We start from the raw sequence: 24,730 nt of genomic DNA on the forward strand, positions 1-24,730 counted from the left end.
TTATTGCCAAAACCGGAAAAAAATCATATAATTAAAAGTCTAAATGCACTAGATAATTCTACAGAGATTTAAAATCACTCTGGAAAAAAAAAAAACCCTCGCATCTGCCAGTTATATCGCGTTGCATTCGCCCGTTTAAAATTCCGTCGAAATCGACGATCATAAATTTAGGCTCGTCTTATTTCCGTCGAAGTAACAAAAGTTTGCGATAGCAGAATGCACAGCGAAATCCGCGCGTTGCGCCGAAACCGGAAGCGACGTGGGCACGAAAGGGGTTGGAGGCGCCCTTTAGTCGTCGTTCCGAAGGATCGTTACGGTGCATTCGGGAATGCAGATTGGTACATTTGGCGAAGGGGGAAGCAGTCGCGCTCCAAAACTTGAAAATAGTTAAAGTGAATAACTTTAATGTGCATCGTGCGAGCAGGGGCGCCGAGGAGGCGAATCGGTCACAATCGCACGAACGCGACGCATTATGACGGATATGGCAAACGTCATAGATTTAACGTGCACAGATTCGGGGTCCGCTCGTGATCAATTAATTTCGCAGCTTCTCCTTACGACATCGTTAAATTTGCTCTCAAAAGTCGTCTCAATTTTTTTTTCTCCGAGATAAAATCGCTGCGGAAAGATTATTTCTGCTTCGAGTGCCACGTGACACAAGTTGTTTTACGCACAAGTCGACATTCGAAATAATAGTGGTGAAAAAAGCGCGCGGTCAATTACTTTAGCCATGAAGATACATCTTGATATGAATATAGAGCTCTCGAGAAGTCGAGAAAGATTACTTTCTACGTTATCACGAATGTCTTATCTATCCAAACACTCGTAAAGAAGATTAACTTTCCTCCGAACAAAAGATGTGTACGCGATAATCACACTCTATTTTACTTCTCAAACTATCTATAAAATCTACTCCTCGTCTTCACTAATTTGACAACAATCGTAGTAATTCTTTTCGGAATTACACTTTTTTTATCGATCAAAGTTACATATGATAATGGAGAATCCATCCCTCCATTCATCGAGAAGAGAATAATTAAATATTAAGTATATTAAAATATAATTAAAATAAATATTAAATATATTAAATATTAAATAATTAAATAATTAAATATCACAGATAAGTTTTACCAATCTTCTGAAAATGTTCGATAAGTAAAGTTGAAAATAGCGCGAAAGAAATCTATGACTTCGCATTTCGATGTCAAGCTTGCACCTGGCGGAATCGTTCAGCATCGAGAGATCAGGGGAATCTGCAGCAGCGCGGGACGAGAAACGCTCGAGAGATTCGGCACTTTTGTTGATACTTATCTCGTTCTATCTAAGTCTCTACCGAGGCGCTAACTAAACCCGTTTCATTCAATTACCAGCGGAATCGCAGCAGCTGCGCCGCGAGTACTAAGCGACGAGTTCGACGACGACGACGGCGACGACAACGATGACGACGACGCGCTGTTCGACCACCATGCAACGTCTTATTATGTAAATTTAATGATGTCGCCGATGCGATGCATGCGCTCTCGTGCCCTCTCACGGTCGCGCCGGCGGGTTCGTGTCAAGGTACCTTAAGGTTTCTACCCGGGGAACACCTGATAAACCGTGCGACATTTGGAAATGTCAGAGTGATAAATACGGCTCCTGCGTGGTGGTAATGCAATCGCTCCCTCGCTCTCTCGTCGACCCCTTTGCCAACCTCGTATGTCTCACGCGCGTTGTCGTTCTTCCGCGGCTTTCTTCCCTGAGTAACCCAACCCTCCCCTTCTCTCCACGCCTTCGCCCCATGCTCTCATGGTGAAAGTGTTGCGCCCGCGGGCGATCAATTCGCGCCGGGGATGAAGGTTTTATCGCGACTCGAATGTTATCGCAAAGTCGAAACGAGTTTGCGGAACGGGTTCTCGCAGCTTTCCAAAGTGAAGAATAGAGATACTATGTCAGAGTCCCTTCGATTCACCGGTCTCGTCAGTCAATCACACTTTTATTTCAGCAGATGCGCGTAGAAGTTAATGATATTTAAGCTTTGCATCACTGCTCCGATTTCTTTAAATTCCTATATTGCATAAATTAATAAAAAAGGATGCTTCCTTTAACTTTTGTTTATATCTGTCAATTATTTTTGCACAAAACATTATCGTTGAGATCTGAAGAGTATAAAATTATGTGTTGACAGATAATTATACAATAATTAATTGATTTACGTCAACAATTTAAAAATAAATAAATTATGACTTATCGCATTTATTATTATTGGTATCAATAGCAGCAACGGAAACATAACGAATTATTTTGAGAGAGACTCTGATTCGAGAATTTTGAGAAATAATTATTTCACGTGTAGGGAAATTCGAAGTATCGAGTGACAGAATGATAGCAAGAAGCAATGTCACTGTGTAACACCCCGTTTTTCAGCAACGATAATTATGCACGTTTTTCCGTTCACTTCGTCGAAAATTCTTAATGGAAATGTCGTGCTTGCGTAATAGAGTTTAAAATGGAATTTCGCTTGACGACTGCAGCGTGCCTCGGTAAAACGAAACAAGTTTCTGTTTTCGACAACGGATGTTATCTAGAATTTTCCCACGTCGTAAGATAAAAATTAGAAAGATGTTAGAAGAATGAATGAGTTGTTAGAAGGATGTGCGAAAGAGAAAGACGCGTGACTATGAAGATGTAATGAGGTAAAAAAATCAGTTGCTCTCATACCAATGAAAATTTTATATAAGAGAGTTAATTAATTATAAAAGAGCACACAAATATTTTAATACATAAAAATAATGATTTTTCTTGTTAGATAAATATTCTTTCTCCGTCGTGATTTAAGAAAAAAATAGCGATCACCTTAATTTGTAATAAATGCCTTAACATTCAAAATAGATAAAATTATGAATTATTATTAATCTTTCATCAATCGATTTTTTTTTTTTAGCATTATATTGTAAATATGTAAGGATGACAAGCGATCCGATGGTGGCTAACGATACTGTATAAGGTAGACTCTGTCTACGTTTCCCCGTTTTTTTCTTTCAACTCGCGATTTTCATCGTCGAGTAGTTAAGAAGTGCATATATAATTTCATGAAAATTTCATTTACATACACTATCAAGTAGTTTTACATGCGAAAAAGTTTCTCCGAGTCACGCCTTGGATACGTCGACTTGACAAATAGGGCCCGCGTGATAATGCAATCGCGTGACGATCCCCCTGCTCCACGGGGATGTTTTCGTCTCGCTGCTTTTTTTTTTCATTCACCGCGGGGAAGCATTGCCTCGGGACAATCGATTCGCGCCGAAAATAGAAGCTTCGTCACGAGTAGTTGGATCGCGTGGATTCTTAATTATTATTCGCTGGTAATTGAGGTATTATCCGGTATTAAAGTGCGGTTCAGCTTTCACAGAAAAACACTGCCGGTAACAGTTTTTTTAGAGAGATATTTATATTTTTATAGACAGCGTGCGATTACGTATCTCCTTCAAATCAGTATTCAATGAAACAAAGCTCGGTAATCTAAAATAGTATGGAATGACGTCGCACAAATGAAAATAAATAAACGTCAATTTTAATAAAAATATTAGTCACTGTGTTTTTCTGTAGAGAAGCCGAGTTATCGGGAACAACACTCTATCAACGCCACTCCATTTTGCATTGTTAAATATTTAACTACACTTCGATTCCCTTTGATTGATTGGCTATATTCTCTCTTATATTCATGCGAGAGCTGCCTTTCATTTTTAAATTTCGCACAGAACATAGAAGCGATATCGTCGTTGCACGCATCAGGATCACTCGCGATTCCGCAAAGCTAAACGAGAGGTAAACCACAGATCCGAAATTTATAAGCACTTGTAATTACTGCAATATCCGAATATTGGATAATATTTCTCATCGAATATAGTACATGGATTATTAAATTATTAATAAATCATAAATTCATCATAATTTCAAGTAATTATATAGCTTGCCAGATAAATTGACTGTATACACAATATAATGACAGATGTAATATTACCTAAATATATATATATATTAAAAAAAAAAAAAAAAAAAAAAAAAAAAAAAATCTAATTTAGATAATCGTGATATATAATATTATTTAGACGAACGCGTTAATTAAACGCTCATTATTATTAATAGTACAAAATCATCGATCATTACAAAACTTCTCCAACAATTTAGTCCGGATCTACGGCATTATGTGGTTGACGGGCTGATTCGAGAAGCGCATGAAGAATCCATCGGATCGTATAATCAAGACGAGAACGACAGAAAATCTCGTTTGTTCCGCGGTCGAACCGCGAGCTCGTGGTTCCCGGTGGTCGGGGCATCGAGGGGGAGAAAGGGTCCGGGAGGGAGGGGAGGGAATGGGCAGAACACTGGGGGTAAGAAATGCCACCCACCTCGACCACCGCCGTAGCAGTACGTGTACTCGTTATAATCCATGGACGGCCTCTTGAGTAATCCCTCGCCCGGCACTAGATCCAGCAACGCGGTGGGGTCGCACATTGAGGAGTGAACGTTCGCTTCTCTTTGTCATCGACAGCGACAGCGACAGAGACAGCTAGGAGACGTGGGAAGACTCGGCGATATTTCGTCGATCCGCGCAGCGCGCGGATAAGGGGATAAGCTATATCACAGCGGCGCGATCACACGTGTACAACACGTCGTCGTTGTCGTCGTTGTCGTCGTCTGGTATCGAATCATCCAAGACGAGGCGAACATACGAGCTTATTCGTCGCTTCGTATAAACGATCCTTCCGTTTTGTGGACTTCAAAGGGGAAACCCGCGACGTCGATGGATGGCGCGCGACCGAGCGCGTTACGACAAAGCGCGCGAAACCCCCACGGTAACGTGTCCCGAATTAAACTTCGCGGCGGGCGCGTCGAAATACAACGAGACGGCGCGAGAAACCCTCTGTCTCTCGGCGGCACCTGTCTCTTAATACAGCGGGATGGGGAGAGGAGAGAAGGACAGGGGGGTAAAAAAAAAATAGATTCGTTGTTATTGGAGTCGCGCGATCCAACCTGTCTATCGTCCGTCGCGAACGGAGATTTCGGGCATTCCTCGCTTCGCGGCCACGGCCGTTTCAATCCGCGCCGACATCCGTATTTCCTTCATTCACTGCACTTTGTGCGGCGCGGGCAAAAATCTCACGGACACTCTCGCACCTTTGAATTTCGACGCGTTCAACGTCGTTTCACATACGCGTAAATTGAAGCGGCTGAGAAAGGGAGAGAAAGCGATATATATGGTATATATAAGTCGGAGTATACTCTGTCAAAATTGCACGTCTAATGTGCGATACTCCGACGAGTGCTCATCATTTCGTCATGCGATATAGCTGCGTGTAGCCGAGCGGCTCTTTCTCTCTCGTCACGATGAAGATTAATAATAACCCGCTCGCTCTCGTGATAGTCCGTGACCAATTGAAAGCGGGGCACAGCGTGGGACTTGGTCGAGTTGCCCCGAAAATTACGGAGCGCGAATCCTCCGCGGATGATCCGACGAGGGTCGGCGATTCGCTTCGCCGTAGGAGTCGCACGTTTCGATCGATCGATAAAAGCGACCATCAACGATCCCTTTCCCATTCGACGTTGTCGGGGAAAGCTCGCTCGCGAAAACCGGAAGTATCGCGAGTCACGTCACTTCGCCGAAGGAGAGGCCCGCGCCTCGATCGACGTCCTGTCGTGCGGAGGCAGTCAGCGGAGGACGCGGCGTACGAAAACGTATTCCGGGAAAATTTCAGCTGACCCCGCGCGCGACATTTGATACACGCGATCGCGGAGGTTCACGCGATTCTCGACAATTTTTCCTCGACGCTGATCTATCACTTGGCACACACCCGGCAACGAATGTCGGATAATTCGACATTTAGGGAATCACAGTTGTCTTACTCCACTTGATCTTACCGAGCGGGATTGTAATCGGCATCGACTTGTGTAGATCCATTCGCGTCGCGGATCATCAATGAAAACGTGATATCGTTCCCGTGGTTCGCGTTTCGAAGTAGAACCGCACGCTTGCGCGGTCGGTTGCAGACTGAGGACGGAACGCCAGCCGATCACTCCCGGACACCGCCGAGGATGGTGGATGCGAAATAGTGGGGGTAGCTAAGCGAGTGGAGGGGGAAGGCAGGGAGAGATCCTCGGGCGGCGGGGAGGTTTGCGTAAGAGACATTTTGGAGCAAGGGTGGAAGAGGTCTGGGTTGGAGACGAGGCCGATGTTAATGGGAAGGGAAGGGAAGGGGGAAGGAGGAGGATAACAGCCGGTCCTCGACGATCACAGCACCCACTATTCCACTGATGCTGCAGCGGATCCCGTCGAGAAAGAAGACCCGCTCTCCCTTTCTCGCATCGCCGCCGCCGCTGGGCCAACTCTCTACTTCGGGTTCTCGCACCTCTTCTTCCTGCCATCACCACCAGCCAGGGGCGGATCTGTGTCGGAAACTAAAGTTTCGTTACTTTCGAGAAACCCCGCGGAATAACATCGCTTAAGATTCTTCCGATTGAACATTAGATGAAATAAACTCTCGAGTTTAACCGATTCCCGACAGTGTGCGCGTTTCTAACTTTCTCCCTAATAATAATTTCTTCTTTTCTATATAACGTAGAAAGAGACGAGAATTATTTAAGGTCACTTTAATTAATCTATGTCACCCCATACAGAAATCTAAATATTTTTCAGAAATACAATTAGCAATCTTTTAAAATAATCCATTAGATAATATATTGAAGAAGCCACACGTTTTCTTCTTTAATATCTTTATATTCTTTTATCAAAGAATTTAAAAAATAATTAGCTACAGATTTTGACAAAGCACCGTCCGTCCCTGACACCGTTATCGGAATGATCAGTTTCTTGACGGCTGATGAACGATTAAAGCGTATCGCGAATATTAAACGTGGAAAGAAAAGGGGGACTGGACGGGATAACGAGGTGTTGCACCATTTGTACTTTCGATCTTCGCCCACGATCTTCGATTATTATTGGGCCGGTGCGGACGCGGCAGACAGAAGTCGATTAGCGTGGGCACGGCTTTGCAAATTGGAAATCGAAGGATCTCTCTCTCTGATGTACCACGTGCGCGGGCGATTGCAAATGCAACGGAGGAGAAAAGATGATTACGAGAATCGCAACTATCTATACATATATGTATATGTACAATCGCATTTTCTTTGTAAAAATATAGGGCGTAGTTTTGAAACATAATAACACACGGTACGCAAAGATTCTGCGAACGCAAAAATTATTCCTAAAATTTATACTCTCTTTGCTTTTTTACAGTATCGTAAAAAAATCAAGAATACGATTACGATCGGAGATAAATTAAAATATGTTGAACGCGTTCATCTAACTGCTATATCAAATTGGCAATTCGGAGATTATATTGTGTTGCTGGGACAGCAATAATAATTAATGTTGTTACCGGGTAACTTTAGAATGATATTTCTCTTGCGGGGTAACTTTGCGATACGTGATGGTGTATATAGGAGTTTTAATAATTCTCTTCCAACTAAAATTGTGGAAAAGCGAGGTAAAACATCGTTCCACAAAACATTATAATCGTAATGTTCCCATTTCCATAATATAAAATGTCTAATATAGCGTGACGTAAGCGTTAATTTCGCACGGCTTTTGATGTAATTTCAAGAAAAGAGCAAAATATATTTCTGACATTATATTTTTGTCTCAATGTATATTCATTCGAGCTGTAAAAGCTCCATCGTCGATAAACTTTGAGTATATGCAATAACGTTATGTGTTTATGCAATTATCTGAATTGCTTTCCAATCACCCTCGATTTGTGTCCATTCCGCATCCTAAACAATATACACAGATTACAATTACAGATTCCAATGAGCATCGCGACTGCAAAGGGATGCGTTGTACGCTGCATTTCTCGCTGTGCTTACTCAATAATAAAGAGTTAAATAAAGTTCAAAGATAATATCGCAAAACAATCTGTTATTAATACAAAGATTTAAATTCTGTAATTAATCGTAAGTAGAGAAACGAAGGTTTGCATCTGATTCACGAGTAAAACTTTGAACTCGAGAATGTATCAATATGTGCATGTGTGTGTGTCCCGAGAGATTCTCTTGTATAACTATCGTTATACTTGTTGAGTGATAATATTTATCCGGATAATAGGGGTTTCCCGTGCATACCAGGGCAGATTAATTGCGATTGCGTTTCCGCAAAATAAGGGAATATAATTGTTTAGCGTCAATATAAAGATCGCTGATAATAGAATGCATCCGTGCCAGAAAAAGTCTTGTCCCCTATACATCGTTTTTATTGAAAATCCGTTGCGCGTATCCGCGATACTTCTTATTTATCGTTAGCCCATATTATGTACGTTCCGTTATAATAATACATTCAGCTCGCAATTTTTGTTAACAAGAGCACGTGAGTAGCTTAACGAGACTTAAATGATCCAGAATACGCGGCGGATGCTGCCGTGGGGCATCGCGGCAAATTATTGGCGCAACGCGAAACATCGAGCGATATTGCATCGTACGCGGAAACAGGACGAACAGGATGGGATATAGAGGTGGATGCGAGGACATCGTGTCATCTCGCGTTCAAATGTTTGCCGAAGGGGTTTGAGAGATCGTCGACGACGACGTCGCCTGGCGACTGGTCGAAGGAGACCGACTTCGATCGTCGCCGGCCGGATATCGTCGGACTCGGCGCGATCCCCCGTTTTCTATTATACGAAGTTTACCTCTTCCTCTGCGGGTACGTCCTGTTATTTTTATTTAAAAATTAGTTGTTTTTTTTTCTACATAAAATTTTATTAAAATTCTCCCTTGAATATAACATATCGCGTTTTGTCAATTTTCCCCCCGAGACACGTAACTTTATAAATTCGAAAAAGAGTTGGAAAGAAGTAAAGATAGATGGCAACGATAAAAGTAGAGGGTAAAGTTCGGATTAAGGGATCAAGGATACAATCGCAATTTACAATTCTTTATTCGCGTTTGTAACTCGTTCTCAGTGAGCGAGTTATTTCTTCGTAGGTAATGTATTACGTAATTTATAGAAGACTTGTGCATAATATTGCGTAAACATGAAGAGAGAGAGAGAGAGAGAGAGAGAGAGAGAGAGAGAGAGAGAGAGAGGAAGTAGATATATCTTCAATATACACAAACACAAAGAAAATTTTGTTTGATATATTTATAAAATTATCTGCGCGCGAACCATGTTGAAAACTTAGACAATAGCCGTAGATTTTAACAGCAGCTTTTTATACCGTGAGAGAAAGAGAGAAAGAGGGGATAATTTAAACTGCATTATCTAAATTCCCCCAGAGCATCCATTTAAATTCTTACAGTACGGAATTGTTTTTCGCGGGAGATTTCATACAGCTGGGTTGTTATAAAAAATTCATTTAGCGGTCCGACGCAGAGAATCCGCTCCTCTCGCTGCTTTCTCTCTCTCTCTCACGTGACTGTTCTGAATTATGCGCGTGCCTCGGAGAGTTTCCGGGCTTTCGGCTATCGTTTTACCAGGTCACCCGGATTCACCGAGTTCGCTCGAAATAGCGAAATAAGCGTGACCTAATAGGTAGACGCTTCCCTTGTTTTTCCTTCCGTCCACGACATCGGGCTTTCTCATCGCTGCCGTCCCCGCTCGTGCTTTATCCGGTCGGACAGTTTTCGCGCTACGGTCCGACGTGCGATTAAGTTATACCTACAGCGGAGTCAGAGCGGCGTGAGCCGAGTGAGACGCGAGCGCGGGCAGATAAAAACCTTTCCGGCTCTCGCGTCCGTGCTTAACGGACTCGAGATAATAAGAAGCCGAGTCGTGTGGTAAATTATGACGTTTCAAAGAGGGCTACCTTTATCGTTAAAAGCAGAACGCTCGGCAAAGATTACCCTAATTTGCGTACGACTCCTCTAATTTGCGTGCGACGTAAGAGTCCGTAATTGTTATAATTGAAGTTGAAAAGGGGTACAAGAATATTTATCTTTATATATAACAAATATATGTTATCTTCCTCTATTAAAATTTTCCATCTCGCATAAGATGTATATATTTTATCATAAGATACTTTTCCTTCTGCATGTAAAATAAGTAAATTTCTTAAGTATTAAATAAAACAATTAACTAATAGGTTTCGTTTATTATGAGCATTAGCCATACAAGAAAATTTTTCATTCAAATAGATAATAATCAAAGTGCGTAGATCGATTTTCCGAGACAAAGAGCTTGATATTCATTCGGACAACTCTCAATTCCATCTTTTCTTCGTTACTCCACTCCACTGCGATATTGAAATCCCCAGAAAAGCTTTCGACCGTAAATGATACTCGACATTCGCGAAAGATGAGGCTTTTCGTGATCCGAGTGTCGCAAGTGCTGCAGCGACCTTGTTTGCGGTTGAGAGAGACGAGAATGGTCCGTGATATTTTCTACAGTGTACGACAAAACGATCCGATTTTATATGTATTGAAGCATTATTGGGATATCTGTCGCACTTTAATGCAGAGCAGAGCTTTTCTGCTAAGAAATACAATGCGAATAATCACGCTTTTAGCACAAGTGCAATATTTTCTTTAAATATGAAAGATAATAAAAAATAGAATAAATTATATATCGATGGCAATTTAATAAAAAATTATGAAGTTTAGTTTTTCTTTTTTTTTAAACTGCTCTTATTCATGAAATATGTATTTAATCATCTTGAACATATTTTTCAGAATTTTTATTTCTTAACAGCAAGAGAAGCTGTGGAGGGGGAAAAAAAACAGATTCTAATTTACGGTGTTTCTCTAATAACTGCATTGTTGCATCGCGAGAAATATCGCGCGCGAATAAATTGCTATTGATATTTTTTAATAGCCGCATATCTTAAATTTCATCTCTTTGTCTCGGGGAAAGTTTACTCGCTCGTGCAAGAATAACGATGAGCGTTCGAGTAACCCGACACTCCTCAACCCACGTCGACGGTAAATTCTCAAGGTGAATGAGAACGAAGGCGAGAGATCGGTTCGCAAATGCAGACGGGCGCGTTCGGCGTAAATCGACTTTTTATATCGGCGTTTCACGCGGGACACTCGAAGCCGCCGACGAATCGAGCGGCCGTCGCGCGTCCTTAGAAGAAGGGTAATCCTCGTATCTTACTGACTTTATGTCTCTATATCAAGGGCTATATCACCCGATCACCATACGGACGACTACGCTTAATCCCTTTAATCCACTATCGGTTGTAAAATAGTGAGGTAAGCCAATAAAAGCGCGAGCGCGCGGGAGGTCCGTATGTGCGACGACAAAATCCCCCCTCTTTCCCCTTCTTCCTTTCCCCCGAGTGAGCGGGGGATTAGAAGAAAGGAGAAAGGGATAGAGAGAAAGAGAGAGAAAGACAGGGCACCCCTCATCGCAGCATCCGCATACAAGGATGATGGCTTCGTAAATTACGGCGCTCATGGCGATGATTCTCTGCACACCGACGCACGTCGCTCTCGGTCACGACCGGTGCGCTGGCTGGTTATGCCACGAAACTTCCTCTTCTTCCTCCTCCTCCTCCTCGCGTGTGTACCACATCGCCGGTACCGTGAATAAACATGCATATACATACGGCGAGTTTCGCGTAAGGACAGGCACTTTACGGTCGCGCGGCGGGATAACGAGTATGTAACGCCGTAACTCTGTACCGGCGGTCTTTACGCGTCAGGTGCGCGATGCGCGGAGCATTTTTTCGACTCGGTAATGTGCGGCCTTCGCACATCATTTGCATTGGAACGTTGACGTGACTCTCGTACGAGACGCGAAAAGCTGACAGGAAATCAGAAATAATGGCGCGAATAACGTAGATTAATATTAGATTTATATAACTTTTTTCTCAGACTCAAACACACAATGAAGTTTGCTTTTCTCAAAAAATTTGCAAAAATCAAAATGTGTCGCCGCGAGTATCGAGTTTGGGCTTCTGAATTTATTTTCTTATACAATATCTTACGTGTAATCGCGTGATCGAAATAGTTTCAGGTTGGAATTTCCGTAATAACGGCATTTCCAATCGTGCATCCGTGTATGAAAATATAGGTAGTTTCCATAATCCTTCGAAGTTACGTGCGCCCTTTATTTCTTTAAACTTTACGCATCGCCCACCATCATGATGCACTCATATGGGGGCAACTGAGTCACGGGGAGAAGTTTCCCCAACGACCGTCGAAACTTCGCTCGCACGTCGCCGCTATGCTTCATCGTTGTTAGTTTGGTTAAATATGCGTTTGTCGCGCGTTTTCCCGCATTAAAGAACGAAATAAGTTGCAGTCTCGAGTGCGAAACTTGCACGGGACGGCAGATTTTACAGACGGTGGCGCGAAGTTTCGTTTGGCATAAAATTAATGTCAGAGACTTAAAATCGCGGTCCGCTTACCACAAAACGATTCAATCCGATTAATTTATTATCTTCTTATTAATTTTTATTGAATTAAAAAATTATTTTCTAATTTTATTTTATTCTATCTCTTTTTTCGTTTGAATTATAATGATGTGTATAAAATATCGTAAAAAGAGAGAAAGAGAGAAAAGAGTTATATATTCTATAATTCCAAACTATTAATGTTCTCCCGGCATTGTGCGACATGGTAATTCAAGAGATATTACAGCGTAAATGTCTATTACATGAAACCGTCGGTTCGGTTCGGACATCTGGCTCGGGAGGATGAATCTAAAGATTACCTTGTCCATCAGATTGCTGGACCCTTCACGGTGCTACTTGCAAAGTCACGTTGGACCTGTTCACTGAAATCTGTTTCCCCACGGGATACGCGTATAATAGAGCGAGAATGCGTTCGATGACACGTATAAAAATTATAAATTGATGCGCGGGAGCTTTCATTGATCGAAAAGAGAAAAATATGTGAAGCGTAAGGCAAAATTGAACGATGATCCTTTCGGATAGCATTTCCAGATTTCTGCGTTTGGTTGAGTATCGTGTATTAAGCGGAGTGTAAATGGCAAATCTTAAAAGCTCAGAATATACTTGAAAGCGATATTCTGTTTACCCATAAACGAGATTTACACCCGGCATTTATATCCTGCTTAAGTATTGGCAGAATATTAAATCGCGCTCTACTTTGAGCTGAACCTTTTAAAGATGCATTAGCTTATTTCCATTACAATCCACTTTTAGAACTGTATCATTAATCGTGAACGTTTCCAACTTTACCACGAAAGACTCATCTCCCATAACGCGAAAGAGAAATGTTGCACGCGATCGGATCTTCCTTTTGCAAGATACGCGTCTCACACGGAATTTTCGGGACGGTCGTATAAAATAGGTGCCCGTTATACGAGACACCAAAGCGAAAGAGAAAACGGAAAAAAAAACGAGCGAGAAGAAAGAAGACCGAAAAGAGAAGTATTGACCGGACGGGATGAAAGGGTGTTGTCCCGTCCTTTTTTCGAAATTCGAGCGGCGCATCCACCGACCTGTTCGTGCTCCTATCGCATCCCATATCTCTCTCCGACGAGCAACAGTTACTATACAACACTATCACCATCACTCGTGGACCGATCACCGTGCACGCACGTAACATACATTCACATGAAAGAGGAAGAGAAGAAGGAGGAAGAGGAGAAGGTGCAACATGCACAAACGTAGCTGGCTTTGCCAGAGAGAGAGCCGCCTACCATCTGTTCGCGATACGCAATCCGCCTTAGCTTTTTTTTTTTTTTTTTTTTTTCCGTAATCCCAGACGTTTTCCAATCTCGGACGAGTAACTCGAGCGGGCCCTCATCCCAGGTCGGGGTTTCATTCAGCGAGTATCGTCGTGCCGAAAATCGAATTCGGGATTCCGGGATTTCGACCTTCACCCCCTTCACGTGACTCTGCCCGGGAATGTGTCAACCTATACGGGGTTGATTCAGATCCCGTGCAAAGTTTTGTACGATGCATTTGTCCGATTTCGGGCTTTCAATTCGGAATTCCTATGTGAATTCGTAACGTTATACAAGAGCCGGATTCCATTTGCGATAATACTTTGTGAAAATCTCTCCGTTTGATGTTAAAATAATTATTAAAATAGATGCACAGTATATACAGATCGAAGAAAATACGTTCATTCAGTAATCAAAATTATTGGAATGTACATTTAATAGTATAAATTAATTTATCAAGTTAATTTTTTCTTCCCCTCTCGATCAATACTATTAGACATTTCTGAAACCCTGTTTATTCTTAGCGATATTTTTATAATATAAAATGAGTTTATAATAGAAGAGTATTTAAATATTTCCAACATCTAATTATTAATCGCATTATCATATTTGATTCATAAAATAATTAGATATAAAAGATTAGCGCGAATTGACGACAGATATAAATAAATCATCACTTCAATTTCTTCTTTTAAATTCTCGTGCCGATTAAAAGCTTTCCCCGAGACCTTTGCGCTCAATTTCGAAATGTTGAAAAAAATTCAACTTCCTGCGGGAAATTGTCCGCAAGTCGTAATCCACTTGCAATATCTGCAACGTCAACTACTACTTAAACCGATCGTAATACAGTGTCGAGTTAGCAGTCACAGTGGGAATACTCGCTTCCTTAATGCACTTTCTGTTCTTACGACAGACTAAAGATCTTATCGAATAGGTTCGACCGTATCTCACGGCTGCTTCCCCTCGTACTTCGTAGCCCTTACTCGCGAGTACCTTCGGGCTAGTTCCGGCCATCCCTCCGTGTCCACGGGAGACCCGCGGGGGGTATCCTTAGGAGGTAGCGAAAGCTTGGGGGAGAAGTTCTTGTTAAGGTTTCCTGCGGGCATCTTCGACTAGCCGCGAGTGGGGTGCATATCCGATTGTTGAAATCGCGGCGCGATCGATGATAACGCGCTAACTTTAGTTCTCGTCCGAGCAAAATACATCCGTGCAAATTAGTGACGGTTAAACGCAGTTGTCCCGATAATGTTACACGACATTACATTTTGCCTAAATAACGAGCAAACTGAATAATAAATAGATAATATTGTTTTTATTTATTTTTTAAAAAAATTTTTTATTATAGTTTATTTTCTTGAAAATATATTTATCCAATATAAGATGCGCTAAACACTTTAAAATAATAATAGACTCCACGAATTTAATAATCGATAAATAGAAATCGAGTATCGTATGGATGTGACTTTGGACCAGCGATAATCGATAACACTTTACTTGTCTTTACCTTTTATAAATAAAACTGTAAGTACGAAATTGGAAGTTCCATTACTAAATCCTACGTCACTGATTTATTTTGGAACACGATAATGTAAGTAGTATTTCTTTCTTTGACCTAATGTACGTCACGCTGTAACATTATACAGTTCTTATGACGATGTAAGAATATCTAGATCACGTTACTAAATTAGGTTTCAATTAATTTATCCTCAAGTAGGTGTACATCTACGTATTTCGTAGCTACGTCATATCACGAATGTTATCATCAAATTCATCTAAATCTATCCGGAATGAAAGTTCACTTCGTCTACTTTTGGATGAAAATGCGAAGGAGGTAGAGATATATTTCTTTAGTTTTTAGCGTAAGTCGCGTAATTGACGTAAATGTGATATCGAAATAAAGTCATTATAATGTCAGTTATAACGCACAAATATCTTTTGACGTAGATAATATGCAGATAAAAATATTCTATTTATATATCTTTCGCGAGCACACAATATAAAATTTTATATATACAAAATCGTAGGATCACTTTATAAAGAGATTAAAAAATTAAAATTGTTTTACTTATTACTATATTATTTTAGTTATTACTATTTTTAATTATTTTATTGTTACGTTTAAATGACAAGAACGTAGCTGAAAATAGTTTACATCTCTAAAGACATTTCGCGTCGAAAATCGTTACTTTATGACGGAGAGCGAGCTGTAGAGAGCCTCCCAAAGCGGCGGTCCTTGATATCCTCGATCTGACAAGTGCTTTGAGCACGCCGTACTAATGATAAGCAACGAGCGTCTCCGAACAAAGGATTGGAATAAATTTTCGACAGTGCGCGGGAGGAGCCGCTTATTTTCTGGCGTTTACGGTCGCCGATGCTAATCTCGAAGGCCCTTCGGGAGACCTCCGAGTGCCGGTTTCTTCATAGGCTCGCCATCTGACACCGGGGCCTCTTCAGGAAGGAATTTGGTCTGTGCGTTTCGGCCCGAATTATGCTAATACTCCCCCCATTCGAGATTCACGTCGCCCTCTTTGCTGCCATACGAATTGAAAGAGAGGCTCTAAAGTGGTCCCGTGGCGTCTCGCTGAAAATCTACTTAGCGTCGACAATTTTTATTTTAAAAGCAAATGGCAATAATATGAATCAAATATTAATTATTATATATGTGTAAGAAAAATTGCCGTTTAATGCGATGAATTTTTAAAATATTTGTTTGACAATAATGTCGTAATAATTTTATGCAATAAAATAATTCTGTTTTTGAATAAAATTGATTAATTAAATTTTTTTTAAATAATACAAATACTTAAAAATAAAGAAAAAAAAAATGCTCTATAAAATAATTTTTTTTCTTCAATTTCAGAGTGTAATTGCAATGCAACGATTTATATAATTTCTAAAAATAATACACGGTTCTATATAATCTCGGCATATATAATACCACTTCTTATTTAAATGTAAAAATTGTAATAGCCATATATTGTAAAATTAATCTAGCAATAATATAATTTTGCTGTTTTCGTGTTATAATATGTAAAATATACGCTTCTTAATGAGCATAAGGAAGTGCACTTCACGCATCGTACAGTTCATCTTTAGTTTTGCAATGCAACGATTTATATAATTTCTAAAAATAATACACGGTTCTATATAATCTCGGCATATATAATACCACTTCTTGTAATGTATAATATACAGCCTTTAGAGAACACTTGTGTGAGATATTGTACATTGTGTACATTGTATACATTGAAGAAAGGAGTGTAGCGGGCAACCGCTGTTGGCGAGTCTAACTGCAAACGGCGCGTTCCACGTTCCATTTTGTGTGCGTGACGTACGATCGGATGCGTAGGCACGCACGAAAAAGCACGAAACGTGCGACTCCGTCGAGACGGACAGTATATTGATATCGGGGGACTCTCTCCTTCCTTTTCTCCCAATTCCGCACGTGAGCCATGTGTTTTTTTTTTTTAATATTATGTCATCTGCAGGCGAGAAAAGCGAATGCAACGTGCACTCGCGTCTTTACAATACCCAGTGGCTCTCATAATCTCTCGTCGCAAAAAAGGAACGCAACTGCCTATGAGAGAATTTATGTATGCAATTTTTTTATATGATAGTAATAAATATTCTTAATTTTTTGCGTAATTTTAAATGTGCGGATATTACGCTGTAATGGATTGAGGCTAAATGATAACCAATCTGGAAGATTCGTGTTTTATCAATAGACTATTTAAGGTTTTGAGAGAGAAAGAGAGAGAGAGAGGAAGGATATCCGTGTATATAGATGTATGCGAAAGAAATGGACAATCAAAAAATAAAGCCACAATTCGCGAAAGTACGTTTTCGTTAGCGGCATGTTATGTCCCGAGAGGACGTTCAATGTATCGCCGCCCCAATAAAGACGTTTTCCATTATTAAAAGTTCGTCCTCAAAGCGTTTTAATGCATGACTAAAATTACTTATTATTCAAAGACGCAATTAAATTGCGGATTTACATATCTATTACGGTACGGGTCGTCGAGATTGCCCTACTTGCGTCTATACATAAATGCAGGAACATGATGGATGATACGAAATAAAGTGCGGAGTCGCCCTCAAGACAGGAGTAATTCAATTTTACTCGCTCACAGAGAGCAATATAATTTCTATATTAACTCGATTAAAATGGGGCGTTTGACTCGAGAGGAAAGTGACGTTTTTCACCAAGATCGTTAGATTAGAAAATCCTGCCTCGACCTTTCGCACAGTTACTCGTCGAACTTCATCTCCTTCTTCGAGGACATAAAATGCGGAAATCACGTTGTAACGCGCGCATAAAGCGGTAAGCAGCTTTTTCTATCGATCCCGCTTTCAATCTGCGGAGAATGCATCAATAAGGATGAGGTATGCCGCGAGCAAAGATAACTTCGCGGAACTTCGCATGCTGGCCCGTTCAATCTTCCCTTCGTACCGACGATATCGGCACTGATATTGCAACGCACCCACAAACGCGCACACGTACATACACTTGCCGCGTGGCTGAGCTCTTTAAATATACAGAGGCAGAATTCAGCGTTCAATTCAGCGTACAAAATCCTCACGTAATAAGAAGTTACCGGTCGCAAAAGCCGAAGTACTCTTTCTTCCCCCATGGGACGATAACGCTCCGATATCGACAACTGTCGTTTATTGAAAGCAAAATTGTCAACCATCCAAGATTTTCATCAGTCACAAAAGATCAGCGGTCTGTGAGCGCCCGGCCGGAGAAGAAAGGACCGCCTTATCCGCAATCCAATCTCCATTAGGCCGACTGTTACTACAATTCTCGCGCGAACCATTCGGCATTCGAGTGTAGCGGTCGATCGAGCGGCATGAAAGAACTGCATCCCGACACGACGTGGGGATGTACAATATTTAATGTGCTCGTTGACATTGTGTTTACTCCGGCGTGTACACGGACAAGCGAGGGAGAGAAGAGAGGGAGAAAGGATAAGAATGGTGGAACGATACCGGCTTTGTAGAGATAATAGAAACGGCAATCACTCGGCATGTCAATAATGGGCAACATAAAATTTATTTTAAATTGCACTTTAATTTAAACACACGAAATTTTTAATGCGAAATTTCCATCTTATAGCGGCTATTTATGATTATTAGTATTATTTTATGCATTTTAATCACAAATTAAATAAAATAATGATTTATAATATTAGTATCTGTCTCTCAAGATGTGACTTCCATTTTATATGGTAGTTATATATATTTATAAGTAATCGTAATTATTAATATTATTTTGTACATTAAGAAATTAAATAGCTCGTAATATTTTCTGAAGTGAAGAAAATATTGTTTCTTTTGATTATAGGATTGGATTAACGGAATATTTAAATTTTTAACTATTTTCTCTATTTTATATAAAAAATTTATATAATGTATATAAAAATTTCGAAATGTGATGAGTCAAAGATTCGCAATGAAACGATATCGCGCAACGTAGTAGCTGCAGACGCAAACATAACTAAAGCTAATGTCGATATGGAATAATCGAGGGGAGGGGGGGGGGAAGAGCCCAGGTCCCGGTTCGGTCCGGTAAACGCAAAAGGGGGTAACGTCCCTCTCCCACGGATGATGGATGTCGGAGGGGCCTTTCAAGTCCACGGTGCACGGCCCCCTCCCGTCCCTGTCCTGTGATTATCTAATACGACAACGCCGAAAGGGGACCCGCACAACGTTCGTCGTGTGCGGGACGAGAGGGATGGACTCGATGGTACAAACCATAAATGCAACTGTATCGAGTCAACGCTACCGGGTTTCCTCGGGGCTTGCCCGAGCTACATTCCGAAAACTCGTTCGTGGCCCCTCGCTCGCGTAGTGGGACCCTGTCGAACGACATACGGCTGCTACGTCGGGACTACATCGTTCATCGTGAATGGCGGGCCCGTAGCTAAGAAAAAAAAAATGCACGCACGCACACACACCGACGTAACCCCTTTAATCTGTCACTGCGCGCTGCGACTCGCGCCGACTCGTGCAAGGAGAGAAAGGATACGCCCGGGATCGCCTTTTCCGGTGGGGCTTCTACGGGCAACGAAATTATCGGGCTGCCACTCAAATTGGCCCGACGGCGAACAATCAGGCCTATTACGTGGCATTTGTCAGCATGGCGCTGCTGTCACCAGTGCAGCAAAGGCCCTTCTCGCGTTACGTTTTCCTTTCGCGAAAGGGGTTGGCGAGCGAGCGAGAGACGAGGGGACCCGGCGGGGATCTCGCGGTGTGTTTAGGCAGGCAACAATGTGGCGTTCTTGCCACGGTTCGACGAAAAACAGGCACGATCGCCACCTGTCGCGACGCATGCATGACAACGCAGCGGTAGCAGCTTTGTAGCTACGAAGAGAAGGTAGATCGAGAATGTTGCGTAAATTAAAGCGGGCGCACGTGTTGTAGATTGATTAACGATTGACGTGGGAATTGAGGGGTCGCGAGGGCAGAGAGTAATAAATGAGTGCAGGCAGAGATAGACGCACGCAAACGTACGTCAACGACATATCGCGTGCTAAAAATCTACGTTAATTTTTCCAACAATTTAAGATAAGTAATATCACAGATTTTATATATTTTATAAAATTTTCGATTTAAAAGGAACAATTTTCTTCCAAAAGTTTCGATCGCATATGATAAATCGTCTGTTTGCTTCAAGCAACACATGTGTCACTTTTAAATATTCCCTGATAAATTATAAATTATACACTTGAAAACAAATGTCGTCGAGATTCTTCTAACTTACGATTCGTAGAACATTCTTGAAATATATTTGGGTCTGTAGATCATTTATCTTTGTCGTTTATCGAGTTACGGAAAAAATAGCGAAGGACAAACTTCCCTGTCTTCCCTGTCTCCCTGGTACCGATCGTTCAATTTTGCAGACGGCCAGCTGTGGGCCTTTCTCCGTCTCGATATTGACGATAAATATGACCGGTTTTTCTTGGCAGCGACAAGTTTAAGAGGCTTTTAAGAACGCTTCGCTGATCGTCCAAACGATTTGCGATCTTCCTCCACCTACTTTTCGCCGCGTTCTTTTCCTCGCTCGAGATCGCCATGAAGATTTGAATGAGGAGCAACTTGATCCTCCCGCTCGTATATCCCGAGGAATAATATGTCCGCGGGAGAATCCTCGGGACATGAAAAGTCGAGGCAAAGTGGATATCGAAAGGAGGATCTCGGTTGTATGCAAAAGTTGTTTAGTCAGATGAGATATATAAATCGATTTAATTGTCCGATGACAAGCGGTTCTCTTTCAAATGATATTCTCTTGAGGAAAAATGTGGCTACACATTTAAAGAGAGAGAGAGAGAGAGAGAAAGGGAGACGATCTAGATTCTAAACCGAAGAACTAAAAAGAATCAGTCATGAAAATTACGAGAGTCCTTCTTTTAACGATTGCTGAATTTTCTTAACTTACAATATATTGGATTACCATTTCCAAGGTAAGATTCTTTGCACAAATGTATTTGATTTATAACTCTGTAAAATGCGATTGTGTGATTCTAAAGTTTTGCTTTAATAAACGGAACTTGGAAACGCGCTTGTGAAGTACGGAATTATATTTCCGCCTCTCTTATGTACGCTTTGTTATAAACTCGGTCCATATTTTTTATCAGTTCTGATAAGTACTTATCGTTAAACGACGCGGAACTTTGGAGGCGTGCCCGATAACTCCGAGGTATTACTCCGAAGTTTAAGCTCGCAAAAGCACGGAAGTCAGAATCACCTCGCGCCGTTCCAAGCGCGTTTGGACAACTGCGAATCGTTTTCTCTGGCTCCGGGATATTTCATCGGGTGCAAAAAAAGAAAGCCGTCGAAATAACGTTCGTCCGAAGCTAATCGAAGCGGACAGCCGTCGCGAAAACTTTGCACGAGCCAAAGTTAGTTATTAAAAGCTATGTAGATCCGAACTAATTGACAATTGAAAATGAATCGAGAAGGAACGCGCGTGACATTTCAAAAATTTATAGTTTTTTGGAAAAAAAAAAAACTATATATATATATAAAATTAAATATATATATATATTCTTTAAATATTCGAGTTATATAAAAAAATTATTCATTTATTATTTTATCGTTTTTTTCATGAAAATAAAATGACCGATGAAATTAGTCGTTTGAAAGTGGTTTTTTTTCTCATATAAATTATAGCGCATTTCTCGTTCATTTAATTTAATGTTTAATGCATTCCATATCACAGGCCGCGCATTCCTTTAAAAACTTCAACGATTATATTATATAGGTATATAGACAGTCGAATGTACACAGTTGATATTAAAAATCCGTACGATGTCGTATCAAGGATGTTGTATATCCACATCGTTGAGCGTCAATAAACCTGGTGTTTAAAAAGTCGAGCGCTATCCGCGCTAATATCCTTCTGTTTGCTCAATCTCCTCGGATATCTCTCTTTCTCTCTCTCTCTCTCTCTGAAATTTTTCGTCCTTGCCTCCTCCGATGGTTAACGGGGCGACGAAGGAATGGACCACGACCGATTATTGGGATCTTTTTTTGACTGCAGACTTTACCCTCTCAACGAAATATGCTCGTATCAGCACGCACGGGCTCCCTTATTGACTATATCCGTCTTCGCGATGGTCCTCAGTGGACAGCTCGTAATACCTTTATATGGCGCGAGTAAGCATCCGACGACGGCACAATGAGAAAAGTAGAGTATTGATGTCGTCTAATCTTTCGTCGGCTATTGCAGACGGGCGTAGCCGTTTTAGTTTGTATGACATGTTTTCTTGGCAAATTTTAAACAGAGGGTATTTATTTAAAAAAAGGAATCATTTTTTTTTTCTTAACAATAACTGTAAATTAAGCAAATATTATTTTTTAGATTAAATATTATATTTATTTTTTATATACTTGTAAGAAAAAGCATTGATAATATTTCGATGCTTTTTTAAAAATTCTAATAAAATAGTTATTCATAATATAAAATAAAGCTCAAATCTTTTAAATATATAGTTTGTTTTTTATGATAGAAAATGCGATATCTTTGATACATGGAAGAAAAACGGTCGCGCGAAATAAATTCGATTTATTCGGCGAGAGATCTACGACGAAGATGCAATTATTTTATAAAAAAATACGTCTGATGGATTACGCTGACATTCGCGTCTTGAAAGGATTCGATTAAGGATCTGATTGCTATCCGAAAAACCTCAAAGAGTTTCTTCGGCTCGATCGGCGTAATATTGTTCGGCGCGTCCGGAGCGGAGTGTTGCTGTCTCGAAAAGGGTTCGTCCATTTCTTTTATCGGGTTTGAGAGCAGTTAGATTATCACGACGGGCGATTCCGAGGAGCAATTCCAATCGAAAGACGGGGGAGAGGGAAAACCGATGACTCCACGGTTAGGAATTTCGAAGGGTGTCTAATTGCTTCAAAACTTGTCACGCGCGGCTTCGATCCCGATGCTCAGCTGGAGTCCTGCGTGATTAATGGAACTCTAAAAAAAGGAGACGCACGGATACACGTACACATTTATCTCGATCCCTTCTATGAACCAAAGAAGCTCCTGCCTCCGTAATGCGTTTTCTCGGTGATCTGGATCGACCGTCTGTCATATGGTGACACGAGCGAGACGGCTAGAATCACGTATACGGCCTCTCAAACGAATCCCGAACCTGTCATTAGCTTGTGTCTGTCACACAGACCGAGCTCGTATCTCTACGGTTATGGATAATTATAAAACGGATTCTTCCCCTCATGTTAGCGTTTTAAGCGATAAGTATTGCCGCATCAATTAAACCGTTAACGATCAATCATTTCCGAAGCATCTCAAGTTAAGTATAATCGATAGTTTTTTTGTGATATATATCATGGGTTGTATAAATTTATCAATAAATTTAAGGCGTACTTTCCTCTTCTAAATTTGGCAAATTGTTATCGTAACTTTTAAATTTTTAAATAATTTTTTATGACTAAGTTTTAAATATTACATATCTATGTTGAAAGAAGATTTTTATACAAGTCTTTGTGTAGGAATATTCGCGTGTTATTTGCAATTCAATCGGTGGAGAAAGAAAAGTTTGATATGTTTCATAGATCACCGTGATGCCGCCTCAGATTGCGATGTCGAGCAATAAATAACGCGAGAGAAAAAGACATAGAATTGACGTGTTTTAATCATTCATTTTGGAACTTGGATGAAACTTTTGCATCGAGTTTAAGCCATGCTCGGTGATACGGTCGATACGATTCTACCGAAAAACATGATCGACTGACTATTCGCTTCGAGTGATCGCGAATCCCTTTTTTCTCACTTGCTAATATAACCGAGATACATGGTATCTTTTTCCTTCCTTTGAATAAAACAGCAAGAAACTTTGATAAAAACAACGTCACTTCTCCGATATACACCCAGATAACACATTTCATTCAATGATTTTCGTAAATGTCACTTGGGGAAGTTTCTTTTATCTTGAAAAAAGTTTCGTTTCTTTAACAAAAGTTCTACTCAACTGTCAATAAAATGTTTTTTCTTTCATTATCTTGTATTTATTTATAGTTATTGAGATTTTAATGTATTGTAAATTGACATTTTTGAGCGAAAACACATGATGTAAAAAGAAAAATTAGCAAGTTATCTATACTTAATTCAATTATCAATTCAAGATAGGCACTAAAGAACTTATACTGCTTCGAGGCATGATACTAACGGACATCTGCCATGCTCAAGCTCCGCGTGAGCGACGCAAATGTGTTTGTCATATTTCCAGGCACTCGAGCGTCGTCGCGGTGCTCGAAGGAATTAGGGGAGCGCTTATTCAAACACGCGCGGTTAAAAGTGTCCGCGGTCTCCCCTCTCGTACGTATTATCTCGGCACGTCCATTGGCAGCTTTGTACACGCCGCTGATGAGTTACACCATGCCATGCCGCTCTACTCTAGGAAGAGAGCGCCCGATCCCTTCTGAAACCGAAGAAAGAAACACCATGGTGCTTATGGGAACGCAGTTGCGCGTGAAAAATCCATGTATCCCGTGTGGATGTATCGGAGTCATCTCGTCGAACTATACAAGGGAGCTCCCACAGCC

General features: G+C 40.9%; 1 protein-coding gene across 5 annotated transcripts in view; it reads right to left on the bottom strand.

Moving 5' to 3' along the window:
• Positions 1-24,730, bottom strand: part of Ten-m (teneurin transmembrane protein Ten-m) — a 525,552-nt gene that overhangs the window by 45,143 nt on the left and 455,679 nt on the right. The window contains exon 1 of one of the 5 annotated variants that reach the window (XM_070305178.1): positions 4,392-5,976. The exons of the other annotated variants lie outside the window; for them this stretch is intronic. Within the exon in view, the coding sequence (XP_070161279.1) occupies positions 4,392-4,497 (106 nt within the window). The 5' untranslated portion in view covers positions 4,498-5,976. Of the gene's footprint in view, positions 1-4,391; positions 5,977-24,730 lie in introns of those variants that run through there. 5 annotated transcript variants of the gene reach the window in all.

The sequence above is a fragment of the Polyergus mexicanus genome, unplaced genomic scaffold (assembly GCF_030449975.1).
Source record: "Polyergus mexicanus isolate NDT 795.1 unplaced genomic scaffold, iyPolMexi1.0 SCAF_12, whole genome shotgun sequence".
In the NCBI taxonomy this organism is placed as follows: Eukaryota; Metazoa; Arthropoda; class Insecta; order Hymenoptera; family Formicidae; genus Polyergus; species Polyergus mexicanus.